Consider the following 19,794-nt stretch of genomic DNA (forward strand, 5'->3'; position numbering starts at 1 on the left):
TTAACCCACGCTAAATTCTAATGGCTTATCCTTTCAGCTTCACTGAAAATAATACTCCTATAAATAGTGTTGGCTTGTATTCAAGTTACGGAACAACTACCATTTCAATTCTTACCCAGAATTTATTTGGATATACGGTATGTTTTCAAATTGTGAATATTTCAACAAAAAATTAAAGCATATGTTTTACTCTCAGAAAGATAACTGCTCCAATGTCTTCAGATGGTGATGCCATCTTGAAATTATCGTAAGGGTTTTCTACTTATTCACACAAAAATCAACTTTAGTGAGGAGGATGGAGGGTCATCAAGTAAATCCTGGGCAAGCATTGATATGATAAAGTTTATCTTACAAGAAAATCGATTCATTCCACTGAATCTTCTCCATAATTGATTTCTCTGATAGTGATTACCACTATAAAAAGACAAAGGGATAATGGAACAGTAATTTAATTAGAAAAGTAAATATACCATGATAAAGAAATTTCACCTGAAATCTGACTTTCCACAATCAACAAGGGGCACAGAAAATAAAGAACACAGACATGAGATTTCTCTTTAGCTAGATCTCTATTAAGGGATTCAGCAACAATACTACTATTATTATTATCACTAGCTAAGCTACAACCCTAGTTGGAAAAGCAAGATGCTTCAAGCCCAAGGGCTCCAACAGGGAAAAATAGCCCAGTGAGAAAAGGAAATAAGTAAACAATATAAGTAATGAAAAATTTAAATAAAATATTTTAAAGACATTAACATAAAAGATATTTGATACATAAACTATAAAAGGACTTATGTAAGCCTGTTTAATGTTAAAACATTTGTAGAGAGTTTGAACTTTTGAAGTTCTACTGATTCAACTACCGATTAGGAAGATCATTCTACAACTTGGTCACAGCTGGAATAAAACTTCTAGAGTACTGTGTAGTATTGAGCCTCATGATGGAGAAGGCCTGACTATTAGAATTAACTGCATAAAGTACCTAGTATTACAAACAGTATGGAACTGTCCGGGAAGATCTGAATGTAAAGGATGGTCAGAATTATAAAAAATCTTATGCTACAAGCATAATAAACTAATTGAACGATGGTGCCAGAGATTAATAACTAGATTAGGAATAAACCGTAAGTTCCTCTTCAACAAATACTAAAAGCAACACCAGATATCAAATTCCTTTACTCACTGTAGTGTTCATCAACAACTACTCTTGGCAACATTTTTCTTAAAAATTTTATAATGATAAGAAAAGAGCCACCTATTCCCATCTGTTTGAGTTTGAAAACAGGCCTAATGATTAACATAAAGGCAGCACTAAAATCAAAGCCAATCATATGAGCTTCCTGACCACAATCAAGGAATTTCTGTACTCCACTGGAAATTAAAAGAAGGGTAACCCATGCATGAATGCCTTTGCAAAAGACAAATTGCAAATTAGGGAACAGATGATTAACTTCTGCATACCTACTTGGACATTTTGCCTAAAGACATTAAAATTTTTTAGATAATATGGGAGTTATGGAAATTGGGCAGTAATCAGGAGGCCTAGAGCTACCACAAACAAATTTACCTAATGGAGTAAAATAATCAACTCTCCAAGTACAAAAAAAACTACTACTACTTAATTTGTGAAAAATAAGACAACTTGGGAGCTAAATAATCAGCTTTCTCCATAAAGGAAATACCATTTGGGTCAATAACTCTCTTTTTTTAAATTCCATAAGACCAATTAGTTAGTTTAGTGCCGAGAAAACAGGTGTAAGAACCGTTTCCCAGTGCCTCACAGTGATAGTGCAGGAACTTAAGCACTTTATCTTCAAAACAGAAACTAATATTTATTAAAGAATATAGTAAGCTTTCAATTCAGATCATTCAAATGGTTCTGTTATTATTGTCATTATCATCATTACTAGCTTAGTAACAACCCTAGATGGAAAAGACGCTGCTCTAAGCCAAAGGGCTCCAACAAGGAAAATTACCCCAGTTTAGAAAGGAAATATAAAAATAAATGAACTGCATGAGAAGTAATAACTAATAAATATAGAATATTTCAAAATCAGTAACATTAAAATAGATATGTCATATATAAACTATGAAGACAGACTCATGTCAGCAAGTCCAACATATAAACATTCATTCTACTGCCTGATTAGGAAGATCATTCCGCAATCTGGTAACAGCTGGAAAAGAACTTATAGATTACTGTGTAACATTGAGCCTTACGATGGAGAAGGCATGACAGTCAGAACTAACTGCATACCTGGTACTCTGTACAAGATGCTAAAGTCTTGGATCATCTAAATACAAAGGCTGGACCAAAACTATCATTTCTCTTTTTACAAATTCTTATTTTCATTATATGTTACTTTAGTGATCACTTACAAAATAGAAAATCTATGGCTTCCAAAATCTTTTTGGGAAACCACTTGGGTAAGGAAAAACGTCTGTTGGATATAACACAATGGCAGAGACTGAATTAGGTTGACTTTAACCACCAGATGCCACCTTGGTGGGTAACAGGCGTGACCTCTTGAAGGGAAGAAAAATGGAAATTTTTAGTCTTTTGGGAGTAACATCATTATTGAGTTGGCTTCAGGGGCAAAGCAATACGAACTTCAAAGGAGGAGCATAGAAATAATAAATATGATCAGAATTTAGCCAAAATATAAAAAACTATCTGGAAAAAAGGCACGTAAGGACAATATGGTTTTGAAAACGAAGATCATAAATGAAAAGAAAGTAAAAGATATGGCAGCTTCTACATAAACAACCAGGCATTCCTGGTCCTAACATTAAGCATGCCCTCTTATCAAGCCTTCCCAACTCAAGAGATAAAAAAAAAACAAGAGAAAAAAGATGACAAACTATAAAGTGTGCCTGAGTACACCTTCAAGCAAGGGAATATTAATTCAAGACAGAAGGTTATGGTACTATCAAAGACTAGAGAAAAATTATTTGATTTTGGGAGTGACCCTGAATAGCTGCTTCCCAAAGGAAGTCTCTCCTATCATTACCATAGAAGCATATTTAGAGAGGGATACATCTTCAGAATGTCATGCCAATCCTTGAAAGATCAAATATTCTAAAGTAACAAGATCTTACCAGATTATTGGCACCTTAACAAACAAATTTCCCAAACACACCTAAAATTAATTCTTTTAAATTTTCGTTTCTAAGAACATTGTCATTTATTCAATCAGGAATGAGTGATTTTATCATAAACCAAAAATTTATCAAATTAGGTGTAAATATGTTATCTTGATAATAAAATAAATTTTTGAATATACTTACCCGGTGATTATAATAGCTGCAACTCTGTTGCTCGACAGAAAACTCTAAGGTAAAACTCGCCAGCGATCGCTACACAGGTTGCGGGTGTGCCCAACAGCGCCATCTGTCGTCCAGATACCCAGTACTCAATGTAAACAAAGACTCAATTTTCTCCTCGTTCCACTGCGTCTCTATTGGGGAGGAAGGGAGGGTCCTTTAATTTATAATCACCGGGTAAGTATATTCAAAAATTTATTTTATTATCAAAATAACATTTTTCAATATTTAACTTAGCCGGTGATTATAATAGCTGATTCACACCCAGGGGGGTGGGTAGAGACCAGCAAAATATGTTTACATTATTATGAGCTAAGAGTTTTTATTTCATTTTAGAAGTTATCAAAATAACAAAAACAAAATAAATAGGTACCTGGTAAGGAAGTCGACTTGAACAATTACTCTGCCTTTTTAAGTACGTCTTCCTTACGGAGCCTCGCGATCCTCTTAGGATGCTGAGCGACCCCTAGGATCTGAAGTATCAAGGGTTGCAACCCATACAACAGGACCTCATCAAAACCCCTAATCTAGGCGCTCTCAAGAAATGACTTTGACCACCCGCCAAATCAACCAGGATGCGAAAGGCTTCTTAGCCTTCCGGACAACCCAAAAAACAACAATAAAAACATTTCAAGAGAAAGATTAAAAGGTTATGGAATTAGGGAATTGTAGTGGTTGAGCCCTCACCCACTACTGCACTCGCTGCTACGAATGGTCCCAGTGTGTAGCAGTCCTCGTAAAGAGACTGGACATCCTTAAGATAAAAAGACGCGAACACTGACTTGCTTCTCCAATAGGTTGCGTCCATTATACTTCGCAGAGATCTATTTTGTTTAAAGGCCACGGAAGTTGCGACAGCTCTAACTTCATGTGTCCTTACCTTCAGCAAAGCTTGGTCTTCCTCACTCAGATGGGAATGAGCCTCTCGTATTAACAGTCTGGTAAAATAGGATAAAGCATTCTTTGACATAGGCAAAGATGGTTTCTTAACTGAACACCATAAAGCTTCAGACAGGCCTCGTAAAGGTTTAGTTCGTTTTAAATAGAACTTAAGAGCTCTCACAGGGCATAAGACTCTTTCTAGTTCATTGCCAACCATATTCGATAAGCTTGGAATATCGAACGATTTCGGCCAAGGTCGAGAAGGCAGCTCGTTTTTGGCTGGAAAACCAAGTTGTAGTGAACATGTAGCCTTTTCTGATGAAAATCCGATGTTCTTGCTGAAGGCATGAATCTCACTGACTCTTTTAGCTGTGGCTAAGCATACCAGGAAAAGAGTCTTTAAGGTGAGATCTTTCAGGGAGGCTGATTATAGCGGCTCGAACCTGTCTGACATGAGGAATCTTAGTACCACGTCTAAATTCCAACCAGGTGTAACCAAACGACGCTCCTTCGTGGTCTCAAAAGACTTAAGGAGGTCCTGTAGATCTTTATTGTTGGAAAGATCTAAGCCTCTGTGACGGAAGACTGATGCCAACATGCTTCTGTAACCCTTGATAGTGGGAGCTGAAAGTGATCGTTCTTTCCTCAGGTATAAGAGGAAGTCAGCTATCTGAGTTACAGAGGTACTGGTCGAGGATACAGATACTGACTTGCACCAGTTTCGGAAGACTTCCCACTTCGATTGGTAGACTCTAAGGGTGGATGTTCTCCTTGCTCTAGCAATCGCCCTGGCTGCCTCCTTCGAAAAGCCTCTAGCTCTCGAGAGTCTTTCGATAGTCTGAAGGCAGTCAGACGAAGAGCGTGGAGGCTTTGGTGTACCTTCTTTACGTGTGGCTGACGTAGAAGGTCCACCCTTGGAGGAAGAGTTCTGGGAACGTCTACTAGCCATCGAAGTACCTCGGTGAACCATTCTCTCGCGGGCCAGAGGGGAGCAACTAGCGTCAACCTTGTCCCTTCGTGAGAGGCGAACTTCTGCAGTACCTTGTTGACAATCTTGAACGGTGGGAATGCATATAGATCTAGATGTGACCAATCTAGGAGAAAGGCATCTATATGAACTGCTGCTGGGTCCGGGATTGGTGAGCAATATATTGGGAGCCTCTTGGTCATCGAGGTTGCAAAGAGATCTATGGTTGGCTGGCCCCAAGTGGCCCAAAGTCTCTTGCATACATCCTTGTGGAGGGTCCATTCTGTTGGAATTACTTGTCCCTTCCGACTGAGACAATCTGCCATGACATTCAAGTTGCCTTGGATGAACCTCGTTACTAGCGATATGTTTAGACCTTTTGACCAGGTGAGCAGGTCCCTTGCGATCTCGTACAACGTCAGTGAGTGGGTCCCTCCTTGCTTGGAGATGTACGCCAAAGCCGTGGTGTTGTCCGAGTTCACCTCCACCACTTTGCCTTGAAGGAGAGACCTGAAGCTTTTCAAGGCCAGATGTACTGCCAGTAGCTCCTTGCAGTTGATATGCATTGTCCTTTGACTCGAGTTCCATATTCCCGAGCATTCCCGACCGTCTAATGTCGCGCCCCAGCCTACGTCCGATGCGTCCGAGAAGAGAACGTGGTTGGGAGTCTGAACAGCCAGGGGTAGACCCTCTCTGAGGCTGATACTGTCCTTCCACCACGTTAGGCAAGACTTCATCTTCTCGGAAATGGGGATCGAGACCGCTTCTAGCGTCTTGTCCTTTTTCCAGTGAAATGCTAGGTGATATTGAAGAGGACGGAGGTGTAGTCTTCCTAATGACACAAACTGTTCCAGGGATGATAGCGTCCCTATCAGACTCATCCACTTCCTGACTGAACATCGTTCCTTCTTCAGCATGTTCTGGATGCATAACTGGGCTTGGCTTGTTCTGGGGGCCGACGGAAAAGCCCGAAAAGCTAGACTGTGAATCTCCATCCCTAAATACACAATAGTTTGGGATGGGACCACTTGTGACTTTTCCATATTGACAAGGAGACCCAATTCCTTGGTCAGATCTAGAGTCCACTTTAGATCCTTCAGACAGCGACGACTGGAAGAAGCTCTGAGAAGCCAGTCGTCCAAATAGAGGGAGGCTCGGATGTCCGCTAAATGAAGGAATTTGGCTACATTCCTCATCAGCCTCGTAAACACAAGAGGAGCTGTGCTTAGGCCAAAGCACAGGGCTTGAAACTGGTAGACAACCTTTTCGAAAACGAATCTCAGAAAAGGTTGGGAGTCCGGGTGGATGGGGACGTGGAAGTAGGCGTCCCTTAGGTCTAAAGAGACCATCCAGTCTTCCCTTCTGACCGCTGCTAGAACCGACTTTGTGGTCTCCATGGAGAACGTCTGCTTTGTGACAAAGACATTCAGCGCACTGACGTCTAGCACCGGCCTCCACCCTCCTGTCTTCTTTGACACCAAGAAGAGGCGGTTGTAGAATCCCGGGGTTTGATGGTCCAAGACTTTGACTACCGCTCCCTTCTCTAGTAAGAGAGACACTTCCTGTTTCAATGCTCGTCTCTTGTCTTCCTCTCTGTACCTGGGAGAGAGATCGATGGGAGACGTTGCTAGAGGGGGTTTTCGTACAAACGGGATCTTGTACCCCTCTCTGAGCAACTTCACAGATTGTGCATCTGCGCCTCTCTTTTCCCAGGTCTGCCAGAAGTTCTTGAGTCTGGCTCCCACTGCTGTCTGAAGAAGCTGGCAGTCAGACTCTGCCCTTAAAGGACTTGGTTCCTTTCTTCTTTCCCCGTTTCCCTTCGGCACGAGCACCTCCTCTGCTGGAGGCTCTGCCACGAAAGGGCGGAATAAAACGGGACGCTGGAGTGTCCATCCTTGGTCTAGCTGACAAGGTAGGCAAAGGGGTGGCTTTGCGAGCTGAGGACGCAACAAGATCGTGAGTATCCTTCTGTATCAAAGAAGCGGCAATTTCCTTAATCAGGTCTTCTGGAAAAAGGCACTTGGAAAGCGGAGCAAACAGAAGTTCGGATCTCTGGCATGGTGTAACTCCAGCTGAAAGGAATGAGCATAGGTTTTCACGCTTCTTAAGGACTCCGGACACAAAAGATGCAGCAAGCTCATTAGACCCATCACGTACGGCCTTGTCCATGCAGGACATAATGAGCAAGGAAGTCTCCTTCTCTATCGGAGAGATCTTTCTGCTTAGAGCTCCTAGACACCAGTCTAAGAAGTTAAAAACTTCGAAGGCTCTAAAGATACCTTTCAGCAGGTGGTCCAGGTCCGAAGATGACCAACATATCTTTGAGCGTTTCATGGCAAGGCGGCGGGGAGAGTCTACTAGGCTTGAGAAGTCGCCCTGGGCAGAGGCAGGAACTCCCAAGCCGAGAACTTCTCCCGTGGCATACCAGACGCTCGATCTAGAAGAGAGTCTAGCAGGGGGAAACGTAAAAGCTGTCTTCCCTAAACTCTTCTTGGACTGCAGCCATTCTCCTATTACACGCAAAGCTCTCTTGGACGAGCGTGCAAGGACGAGTCTAGTAAAGGCAGGAGTGGATGACGGCATGCCTAACACAAACTCTGACGGAGGAGAACGCGGAGCCACAGAAACAAACTGGTCCGGAAACATCTCTTTGAACAGGGCCAAAACTTTCCTAAAGTCCAAAGAGGTTGCGTAGACTTAGGCTCGTCCAGTTCTGAATGCGGTTCATCTACGTGTGCAGCAACATTATCATCAGAAAGTCCCTCATCCGATAACTGATGAGGGAACGGCAACGGAGTGGGTAACGGCTGGTAAGCTGAGTCCGGTCGCACGGGTGCATGCGTGACTGAGCCGGACGCAACGTCATGGAACTGTTGCCCAGTCTGTGAGCTGGCAACAACCATAGCAGCGCGGGGACGCACAGCGTCTACTCCAGACTGTCTGGACTGATGTGGGTGAGCAGTGGCAACCACACTGGGTTGCGGAGGTTGACGCACCGCGTCAAAACAAAACAACTCTGACGGTTGTTGAACCTCACGAACGTCAACGGAGACCTCCGTGCGTCGCTGAACGTCAACATGCGGCTGGCAGATCACACTGGAACGCATGGGTGGCGGAACTCTCTCAACTGGTGTGCGTGAGAAGGTTACCTCAGCGTCCACCGGACGCACAACCGATCGTGTGGGCGGTTGTAGGCAAGGAGCTGCACTAGCTGGTGCGGCAGCAACCTTCTCCGCACGAAAGTCCTGCATAAGAGACGTTAGCTGAGACTGCATGTCTTGCAGTAGAGACCACTTAGGGTCTACAGGAGCAGGTGCGGCGACAGACGGTGTAACTGTCTGAAGCGGTACCGCTTTGCCTCTCTTAGGAGGAGAGCAGTCATCGGATGACTGCAGCGAGTCCGAACTGACCCAGTGGCTACAACTGGGCCGTTGGACTTGTGCGGAAGGGACCGACTTGCGCTTTAACGGTCGTGAGACCTTGGTCCAGGGTTTCTTGTGAGAAACACCTTCCGAAGACGAGGTATATATGGGCTCTCTCGTCTTAGTTAGGCAGGGGCGATCTTGGGTAGATACGCCCGATACCACGGAGGGAACGTCTGTTCGCTGATTAAAGCCTCTCGAACCCATTTGTCGTACGACATTGCTTCTCCCCTGGACTTGGGAGCTTGCAAGAGGTCCCGGACTAGGAGGACGACAGGCACGAACAGACGAACCCTCAAGCGCAACACTATCCACAACACTATCACTCACTTTAACACTTCCCACTGCACTTTTGCACTTCAGCTCCTTCACATCCGCCATAAGTTGATTACGGTCACTAGCAAGGGACTCAACTCTCTCACCCAGAGCTTGGATGGCACGCATCATATCAGCCATCGAAGGTTCCTGAGTGCCAGGAGGGGGATTAGGAGCAACCACTACAGGGGAAGGAATAGGTTGTGGGGCATGAGGAGAGGAAATATAGATAGAACGAGAGGAACTTCTCCTAACTCTATCTCTCTCTAGCCTACGTGTATATTTTTGGAATTCGATAAAATCGAATTCCGAAAGCCCAACGAACTCCTCACACCGATCTTCCAATTGACAGGTTTTATCCCGACAATTGGAACAAACAGTGTGAGGGTCGATAGAAGCCTTCGGAAGACGCCTTGAACAGTCCCTAGCATTGCACTTCCTAAATTTTGGGACTTGTGAAGGGTCAGCCATTTTGAATTGGTCAAAGGGGAATTCAAAAAACTATCAAAAAGTCATCAACAAAGAATCCGTTATCAAAAAGAGTTCAAGGATTTGTGAAGAGAAACCTTGCACAGCGAAAGCTCAAAACTAGAATATTGTACTTCACCAATTAGTTGTGAAAAAACTCCAGTTTAGCAACAGCGAGTAAGTACGTCTTGTCGTTAGCACGACAGAGAGAAAATTGAGTCTTTGTTTACATTGAGTACTGGGTATCTGGACGACAGATGGCGCTGTTGGGCACACCCGCAACCTGTGTAGCGATCGCTGGCGAGTTTTACCTTAGAGTTTTCTGTCGAGCAACAGAGTTGCAGCTATTATAATCACCGGCTAAGTTAAATATTGAAAAATGGTATTTTCATTTCAAAATAAGTTTTTAAATATACTTACCTGATAGTTACATTTATCTAGCTTTATCCTGCCGATTCGTCGCGCTCACGGCAGAAATTCAAAATTCGGGCAATCGCCGATAGATGGCCAGGTGATCATACCTGTGTTCCCTCTATCCAGGTACCTGGAACCATTCCCATTTGTTCTCACAAATTCCATGCCCCTGTTCTCAGAGGGGAGGAGGGAGGGACCTTTTTTATATGTAACTACCAGGTAAGTATATCTAAAAACTTATTTTAAAATGAAAATACCATTTTCAAATATTTAACTTCCCTGGTAGTTACATATGTACAGCTGATTGACACCATTGGTGGTGGGTTAGAGAACCGCAAACCCCTTGGGAATTCGTATAATTATTAATCGCTATAAATTAGCTGTACCAATAATCTGGTTCCTACCTGATAAGGAAGCTGGCTTCATAGTTTTCCTGCCTCATTCGCCTGTATTCCTTGAGAGACCCAGCGATCCACCCAGGGGGGTGTAGAAAGTCTCTGTGGGGCTGTCACACGGTCTTCGACCTTAACATGACAAGACCACCACCCTTGCTATCCTGGCATAGCCATGGACAATAAGCTGACCACCTGACCCACAAACACACTAAAAACACACTCCATAAAACCTAACTTAGACTTGCACCCCAGGCCGTGGAAGGTTGCAGCAACCTTCACACACAACCTGTGAGATCAAGATAAAAAAAAAAAAGCAAGAGTATAAACAAGGTTTTAGGTTAGAGGCAGTAGTACCTTCTCCAACTACGGCGCCGGAGGCAACGTACGGACCCTGGGAACAACAATCCTCATATTGGGTCTGTACCTCTTAGGTAACAATCTGCGAAGATTGATTTTCTTCGCCAGAATGTCACTTCCAAAATCGATTTCATGGACTTTTTGTGTCTATAAGCCATCGAAGTTGCCACAGCTCTTACTTCGTGTGCTTTGACTTTGAGGATTGGGAAGCTTTTCTCGTCACAGTTCTGGTGAGCTTCCCTTATTAAATCCTTGATAAGGAACGCCAGTGCATTCTTTGACAAGGGAAACGAAGGTTTCTTCACTGAGCACCAGAGGTTGTCTGCCTGTCCTCTCATGTTTTTGGTCCTTTGCAGATAAAATTTTAGGGCCCTCACTGGACAAAGGCCTCTCTCCTTTTCCTGTCCTACTAAATGAGAACCCTGGTATGGTAAAGGATCTGGGCCATGGCTGAGAAGGATTCTCGTTCTTGGCGAGAAAACCTAGTTGCAGCGAGCAGACTGCATTCTCTCCATTGAAGCCTACATTTTTGCTAAAGGCTTGCAATTCTCCTATCCTCTTGGCTGTTGCCAACGCAACCAGGAATAGGGTCTTCTTAGTGAGATCCTTCCACGAAGCCTTGTCGAGAGGTTCAAACCTGCTCGAGGTTAAAAACATCAGGACTAGATCCAAATTCCAAGAAGGGGTAAGGTTGTCCTTCCTCTTAACTGTCTCAAAGGACCTTATGAAGTCTGAGAGATCCTTGTCTCCCGACACGTCAATACCGCTGTGACGGAAGCCGGAAGCTAGCATGCTGCGGTATCCCTTGAAGGTTGATACTGCTAGTTTCTCTTGGGTTCTTAAGTGTAACAGAAAATCTGCCAGTTGAGTTAGAGAGGTACTGGAAGAGGAAGTGTTGTTAACTCTGCACCATTCCCTGAACACGTCCCACTTTGACTGGTACACCTTGATTGTGGATGTCCTCCTCGCTCTCGCGATTGCTCATACAGCTTCCCTCGAAAAGCCCTTCGCTCTTGCCAGTTTTTTTGATAGTCGAAAGGCAGTAGATTGAGAGAGAGGAGATTTCAATGGTATCTCTCTATATGTGGCTGTCTGAGTAGATTGTTCCGACAAGGTAACGATCTGGGGGTGTCTACTAGCCACTCCATCACTTCTGTAATCCGGGTCTCACGGGCCAAAACGGAGCTATCAGGGTCATGTGGGCATTGTTTGACTCCCTGAACTTCTTCATGACTCTGTCTAGGATCCTGAATGGGGGGAAAGGCATACGTGTCTAGTCCTTCCCACTCCATGAGGAAGGCGTCCACTGCCACTGCTTCCTGGTCTGGGACTGGAGAGCAGTAAACAGGTAACCTCTTGTTCTCTGCGGCGCAAAGAGGTCTATTGACGGTTCTCCCCACAGATTCCAAAGCCTGCTGCACACCTCGTGATGTAGGGTCCATTCTGTCGTGAGAACCTGTCTTCCTCTGCTGAAAAGATCCGCTCTGACATTCTTCTCTCCCTCTATGAAGCAGGTTATCAAAGTTATATTGTTCGCTTTTGCCCACAGCATGAGATCTTAGCTGCCTCTTAAAGGGAATCTGAATGAGTGCCTCCCTGTTTCCTGATGTAGGCCAACGCTGTGATGTTGTCTGCATTGACCTGTACTAACTCGTTTTGGACCTCCTCCTGGAAGTGCATTAGCGCTAGATGAATGGCCACCAGTTCCTTCACGTTTATGTGCCATTTCTTCTGATGGTCTTCCTATAGATCCGAGATCTCGCCCTTCCCCAGTGTTGCACCCCACCCGACGTCTGATGCGTCTGAATACAACACTAGGTTGGGGTTCTTCTGTTGAAGTTTGAAGCCTTCTTGTAGCTTGTTGGGGTCGTCCCACCAACTCAACTCCACGTCTCTAGGTCTTGGTCTCTTGTCCAATATCTTGACATATGGAACTGAAGTGGACGTAGATGTAGTCACTTGTAGATCCTCCAAACACTTTTCTTGCAACCTGGCTCTGATTATCCAGTCGTCCAGGTACATCAATATTCGTACCCCTTCCAGATGTAACCAGAGAGCCACGTTCGATACCACTCGTGTGAAAACATAAAGAGTCGTGCTTAGTCCAAAACAAAGAGCTCTGAACTAAAAAGTTGTTGCGTGATGTACAAACTTCAGATATTTCCTGTAGTTCGGGTGAATTGGGACGTGAAAATATGCGTCCTGCAGATCTATTGACATCATCCAGTCTCCTTGTCTGGTGCCTGCTAGGACTGATGCAGATGTATCCATAGTAAACTCGGCTTTGCTCACGTACTTGTTCAGTGGACTTACGTCCAGAACTGGTCTCCAATCCCCTGAGTTCTTGGGTACCAAAAATAGTGTTGTAAAATCCCTCTGACAAGGGGTTCTCTACCACTTCTATTGCTGCTTTGACAGCATCTGGTTTACCTGCTCTATAAGAGCTGCTGCTTTGCTCCCCGAGCATGTAGCTGTCAACTCTAATGGCTCTGGCGAAAGAGGAGGCTTCCTTAGGAAGGGGATTTGTATCCTTCCTTCAGAACTTCGACTGTCCAATCGTCTGCTCCCCTTTGGCTCCACTCTTTCCAGTAGTGGGATAACCTGGCTCCCACTTGTGTCTGGAGGTTGTTGAGTTCACTTTTTGGGTTTCAGTTGCTGTTTGGGGTTTTACAAGGTTGCCCTCCAGCAGCCATTCTCTGGCTTCCTCTTGAAAGGGCTGACGCGTGGGAGGAGCTTCCGTCTCCTTCCTGGCTGAAAAGTTTGCCGGAAGAACTTTCCTCGCAGTCCTTGTAATCAGATCTTGCGTTGCTTGTTGCGCAAGAGCTGCCTTTAAGTTTTTCACTAGCTCTGAAGGGAAGAGGTGCTTGGTCAAGGGAGCATACAAGAGCTCTGCTCTCTGGGCGAGAGTCACTCCTGACGACAGGCAAGAAACAGCATAGCTCTTTTCTTAATAATACCTGCTGTGAAAAGGGCTGTGAGTTCGACTGTCCTGTCCCTCACAGCTTTATTGAGACAGACAATAAGGTGCATTTGCGTCTCGTTCTTCTCGTCTGTAACATCTGCGAGGGCTCCGAGAGTCCAGTCCATCAAGCTGAAGACTTCAATTGTCCTGAAGATGCCTTTCAGCAAATGGATTTTCCGATGTGGACTACATAACTTTAGCCTTAGTCATGGCTGTTATACGCGAGGCGTCTATGAGTCTGGACAAGTCCCCTTGGGAAGAGGCAGGAACTCCCAAGGCGAGAGCCTCCCCAGTCTCGTACCACACGCTAGATCTAAAAGCCAATCTCGTTGGAGGGAAGGAAAAGGTTGTCCTTCCCTGTTCCTTTTTCTTCAGAATTCAGTCGTTCAACGTCGAAAAAACCCTCTTCACCGATCTGGCTAAAACTATCTTCTTGAGGGAGGAAGACTTCTGGGGTCTACCCTTCATAAACTGCGAGGGCGGGCTCCGAAGAACAGCCTGCTGAAAATCATTCGGAAATAAGTCCGCCAATACCTCAAGTAATCTTTTCATATCCGTCTCATGAAGAGTTTCTTGCGTCTCCTCCTCTGAGATCTCTTCCAAAGGATTGGCAATTTCTGATGTTGAACGAGTGAGGGAATCACACGCATAGTCCCGCTTGCGTGCATCATGCGTGCGTCCAGCATGCTGCGAGGGAGCGTCACGATCCTCGTCACCTCCCGTCACGTGTTCAGCTTGCTGCGAGGGAGCGTCTATGAGCGCTGCAACTTGCAGCGAGTCCGCGTCTTTCTGGCTGTTAGCGTCTCGCTGTCCTAACTTCGGTCTTATCCCAACTTCTGGCGTCAAATAGTCCAATATCATGACGCCTGGCGTAACGTTGTTCCAACACTAGAAGCTCGGAACTATGACGTTCGTGATCTTGACGCTCGGAACTATGACGATCGCGATCTCGACGCTCGGTTTCATGACGCGCTCGGCGTCCTGACTTCCAAACTACTTGATGCTTGGCATGATGTAGTCCAACTCCTTGATGCTCGGCGTCATGATCCCTTGACGCTTGGCTTTCTGACGCTAGGCGTCATGGCGTTTAGAATCTTGACGCTCGAGCGTCATGATGAGCAACTCTCTTCTTGTCTAGCAGGAAGGGAAATACGTAGGACGCCAGCCCCGTCTGTGAGCTGCGTCATCCAACGGCGAAGATAAAATTTTTAGCTCGCCTTTCCCATGGCGAGAGCGAGCGTCCTGGGAAGCGTCAACAGGTATGCTCGAGGGGACAACTGCTCGGGGGCTAACGCCTCTCGCCTCCCTTCGCCTGTCGACATTCCTTCTCCCAGGGGTTGGGGAGCTTGGAAGAGGTCTAGGGCTAGAACGACAGGTCCAACCAGCCGCACCCTCCACTGCACTGATTTAAGCACTGAAACTAGCACTTTTTAACTCTATCACATCAGACCATAATTTAGACCTGCCCGCTGCGAGAGATTCTACTCTTTCACCAAGGGCTTGAATGAGAATTCAATAGGTTATATGATTAATATTAGTATTCCCAATATCGAAATATTAAATAACGATACAAAGTATTTGTGGAACTATAACCATCGTCATGAGTACTACGTAGCGTAAATTGACTTTACGCTAGTTTTAATCTCTGATAATAGATCGATGATTATCTAAAGAAAATACACTAATAGGACAAATATTTTCTTAAAAATAATATATTTCCTTTACATTATAAAAATTAAATACTTTTACTTTGCAAGAAAAAGAAATGAATTTACATATTTTGCAAGTCATTCTTCATAGAGTTTACGTCACATGACTCGTGACGTCATAGTGCTGGCGGAATGATTTCCTTTCACCATCATGTCTTTACAAGTTGGTTCGTTAGCTTTTACATTAGGGGGAAAAACTCCTGATCCTATCCCGTTCAAGCTTACGAACATAGCGATCATATTCCAAAAGAAAAAGAAAAGTACACACATGCCCTCTGCATTTCTACATACTGTGTGGAGATCAAGAGCAGCTTTTGGTAGCCGGTCTTGCACCCCTTCACACACCTTCTAACAACAGAGTCAGCCATCTTGAAAAACTAGAAAACAAGTTAAACAAACTGTCCAAGTCGGAAACCAACAAAATCTATCTTATTCGTGTGAAAAAGAAAACAAGGAATATCCAATATCAGCAAACGCCATTAACCAAAAAAAAAAAAACCAAGGAATGGGTACTTCACCAATTTGTAGTTAAAACAAACCCAAACAAAGTAGAGCAAATTTCCAACGTGTTGCTAAAACGACAGCAGGGAATTTCTGAGGACAAATGGGAATGGTTCCGAGTACCTGGATAGAGGGAGCACAGGTATGATCACCTGGCCATCTATCAGCGATTGCCGCAAATTTTGAATTTCTGCCGTGCGCGCGACGAATCGGCGGGATAAAGCTATATATATGTAACTACCAGGGAAGTTAAATATTTAAAAACAGAAAAATATTTAAAAACAGAAAGTAATTTCAATTGTACTTAGAAATTAGCTATATATTTACATAGATATTGAAACACTTACACAGTTATTTCATTTATGCATATTTTTGAAGGACAGCCAGTTTTAGAAGTAGAAGGAGCTTTTCTTATTTTGCCATTTGCATAATCATGGCGTTCCTGAAAAGAAACAATCGGTCTTGCAATTCTATATGAAGTAAAATAGGAAAGTTACATGATAATGTGTCTTTTGATACTTACCCAATAGTCACATCACTAATCTATCAAACCAATGGCTTTGAGTCACCGGGTGAAAATTCAAGACTACCACCAAAGCAAGATGGCAGCTTCCTGCATACTCGAGAACACGGGTAAACAATGCATCTCAATTTCTATTAGTCTTGATATCAGTGAGGAAGCGAGATTGAGCTAACCCCCTTATAACCCTTTTAAACATAGAAATTGGATGGCTATTCTATTTAGCATATGTACTAATCTGCAGAAGGGGTTCATCAAATAAGTAAAGCCTATGATGTGAAACACCTCTTTAGGAAGTAATGACTACATTGTTATTAGTGGAATATCTAACCAGTGGGATAATTTGTGACCCTGTGCTATGGACTGTTGTATGAACAGTGCAGAATTACACCAACTAAAAATGGGCTATTAATACAAGGGTACGCTCAAACATACTATGTATTTTATTCCTCTATAATCCTCCTAACTAGAAAACAAAATCCTTGTTACTGCTAGATAGACCAGTATCGCAAGCTCTCTTAACATGACAAATTCGTAGATAATTTGTATTTTTCCTAACTATACAAACCTTAGTTATTTATCAGGGGTTATACTTTTGGCGGAGCTGAAATGACGAGCCATTAAAACTTAGCGAGGTTTAACTACCCACACCGCTAGTTAGCAGGGGTAGGGGTGGGGGGGTAGCTTGCTACCACTCCAATTCACACACCTGTGATTTAGTCACTTTGCTTGGAGGTAGCACTTCAAGGGGGATAGGGATGGCGGACAAGTTTGTATAAATAGCTAAGGTTTGTATAGTTAGGAAAAATACAAATTATCTACACATTTGTCATTTGTTCCGTAACTGGAATACAAACCATGCTATTTATTAGGGGTGACTCACCCATTAGGAAGGGTGGACATCCCTGCCAATCTGGCTTTTGGCTTTGCACGGGGGCTCCTTATCTGAGTATGTTAGTACTCAAAAATAAGGAGTCCCTGCCCACGCTAAACCTTGCTACACAAGGTCCGCGGCCTACGCAAGCTGTGTGTTGAGACGTGCAGAAGTGTGACTGTCTAGATAAAGTTATTCCGAGTCTTTTGTAGGAAAAAACTGATGTAACCAAGACTTCCCAATACCACCTCGCCAGGGTATGGGGACGCAACAGTATTAGCTTAATAATAGGTACACAAGGGAGCATGGTTTACCTGCAGTGGTTTGAGGTCAGCTTATGCCGAGAACCTAGGATGCTGCTTTCCCCACGAGAGGGTAGGATGAAGAAAAGAATAAGAGCCAGTCAAATCTTTTCATTCAGGTAGACTAAAACAGGGTAACAGTGCCCTCAACCTTCTGCTACTTGTCCAATAAGGAGCTTGAGGTATACAACCAGCTGTTATGCAGCCACCACCGGACCGATAGAGATCGTGTCGAGTTCCTGTGGGTCACGTCTTGCAGGAGAAAGGTTGTGAAAGTCACATGGAGCCTTCACATCCTTTCTTGTAAAACCTGCGTCACTGAGTAATCTGCTAAGAAGGACCAGGGGCATAGTTATGCCCCCGACACTGTGAGTCGTTATGTAGAGATGGTGTTTCGGTGATCATTCTCTAGTCTCTTCCAGTGCTGACAAGACAAGGGACCCGGGCAGGCTGTTGCCGTTTTCTTTAGGTAAAGTCTCATACCTTACCCTGGGTACAGTAACGGATGATCTGGATCGTCCGTCACCGAGTTGAGACTTGTGTAGGATCCGTCATCTCTGGAGACTGTGTCTGGCGACATACTCAGGGACGAAACTGAACATTGTCTTTCGCCCTTCCCAATAATGGGCGATGTCGAAAGAGAGACCATGAAGTTCCTTGACTTGTATGGTTGCTGTCCGAGTGTGTAGGAACATTGTGTTCTTCAATCAGGAGAAAATTTGTTGCCTGGTGAAGTGGAACATAAGGAGGTCCCTTTAGGGATCGGAGATTTGAACCATGTTCCGAGAGGAGGTCTCAATTCCGACTGGGGAAAGGCAAGTTGTAAGTCCGTATGAGTTAGGAAAAGTCTACCGATGAGAGGGTGTCCCTTTTGCTGGAATCGAGATATCGAGTGGAGAGACACACTTTCACATGACACCAACCACACAAGACGTTATACTGCCTGGTAGACTGATACTGAGGAATTCCTCAGATATCTAGACAACCTTTTTGCAAAGAGGTATTGGTTAGTCTTCAGGCATACAATCATAGCAAAGCTATAGCTTGTGGTAGGTGTCGAAGTGGGTTGTCTGAAATGTGGAGAGGGTTCGCTTGGAGACTATCAAGACCTGCAAAAGGTTTGGAGATCGTTCTGCATTATGCCATAGCGAACCTAGGAGAGGCCTTGAGAGGTTGACCAATGTTCTAGCCTTCTTGAGTGCCCTTCTCCAGATAAAACAGGGATGAGACGTAAACGTCATTGTTGTACCCACCGTTGTTGCCAGAGAGCCTTGGGGTCTAGGGCTGGTGAGCAACGGCAGCTTGAGATTCAGGAGCGTTGGGAACAAGACTCCTAGTTGGAGGACCTCGTAAAGTCTGGACTTTGTTGGCTATATGGCGATCCAAAGTCCATTCGGTATACCTTATCTGAGATGCTGTGCACAGATTGTCGGCGAGCACGTTCTTTCAGTCTGGAATGAAGCGGGCTGATAGTAGTACCGAACGGACTTTGGCCCATCTTAGTGTTTATACTATTAGATGAGAAGAGGCTACGAGCAAGTTCCTTCTTGCTTGTCGATGCGAGTCTCTATGTGGTGTGTGGTGTGTCGTCGTCTACATCACTAAGTGGTCTGTTAGGAACAAATAAGGCTGCTGAAGGACCGGAAATTGGCCTTCATCTCTTAAGAGATTTAAGTGAAGGTACTTTCGGGCTCTGCCCAGAGGGCTGAGGGTATGTGGTGCAGCACTATGGTCCCTCCTTTCTTCTTTTTCCCGACTCAAGTCTCTTGGAATGGAAGTCGTCCTCGTTTCGAGAAGGTTTTGTGGAGATTGGTGTCTAGAATCATTCCCAGATACACCAGTCTCCTGGGAGGGAAGTAGGAAAGACTTCCGTAGGTTTACCCTGATCACTGGATCTTGGTAAAAAGACTTCAGAAGTTCCAGTGTTAATGCAAAGTTGCCACTGAGTCTGCTAAGGTCAGTCAGTCGTCCTGAGAGAGAGGAGACAGAAGCCGATCCTGTGAGACCAGGATGGGTGTAGTGGAAAGACCGAAGCACAGTGCCCTGAACTGGTGTTTCTTGTTTGTGTAGACTGAATCTTCCAACCTTCCTAGATGGATGGTTTGGACCTGGGAGTAAGTGTCCTTTAGGTCCAGTGTGCAAAAGAAGACCTGAGGTCTTAGCCCTTGTTCGAAATCCAACATGGTGTGGACATCGACCCAAAGGGACAGCTCCTTGCTGATCCTTTTACATGGAAGATTGTCGACGCTGGAGTCTTGACTCGTGTCGTAAAGGATCAGGCGCGATACCCAGTGTAAGACAGCGACCAAGGATTCCCCGTTTTGATTCCCCTTGTAGGATGGAATCTTCGGGATCTTGAATCCTTCTGTGAAGCCTTATTCC

General features: G+C 44.5%; 1 protein-coding gene across 1 annotated transcript in view; it reads right to left on the reverse strand.

Annotated features, from left to right (window-relative positions):
* Positions 1 to 19,794, reverse strand: part of LOC137651930 (uncharacterized) — an 88,638-nt gene that overhangs the window by 9,840 nt on the left and 59,004 nt on the right. The window contains exon 4 of the mRNA XM_068385143.1: positions 16,064 to 16,158. Within this exon, the coding sequence (XP_068241244.1) occupies positions 16,064 to 16,158 (95 nt within the window). The remainder of the gene's footprint in view (positions 1 to 16,063; positions 16,159 to 19,794) is intronic.

This window comes from Palaemon carinicauda, chromosome 13, assembly GCF_036898095.1.
Source record: "Palaemon carinicauda isolate YSFRI2023 chromosome 13, ASM3689809v2, whole genome shotgun sequence".
Taxonomy (NCBI): Eukaryota; Metazoa; Arthropoda; class Malacostraca; order Decapoda; family Palaemonidae; genus Palaemon; species Palaemon carinicauda.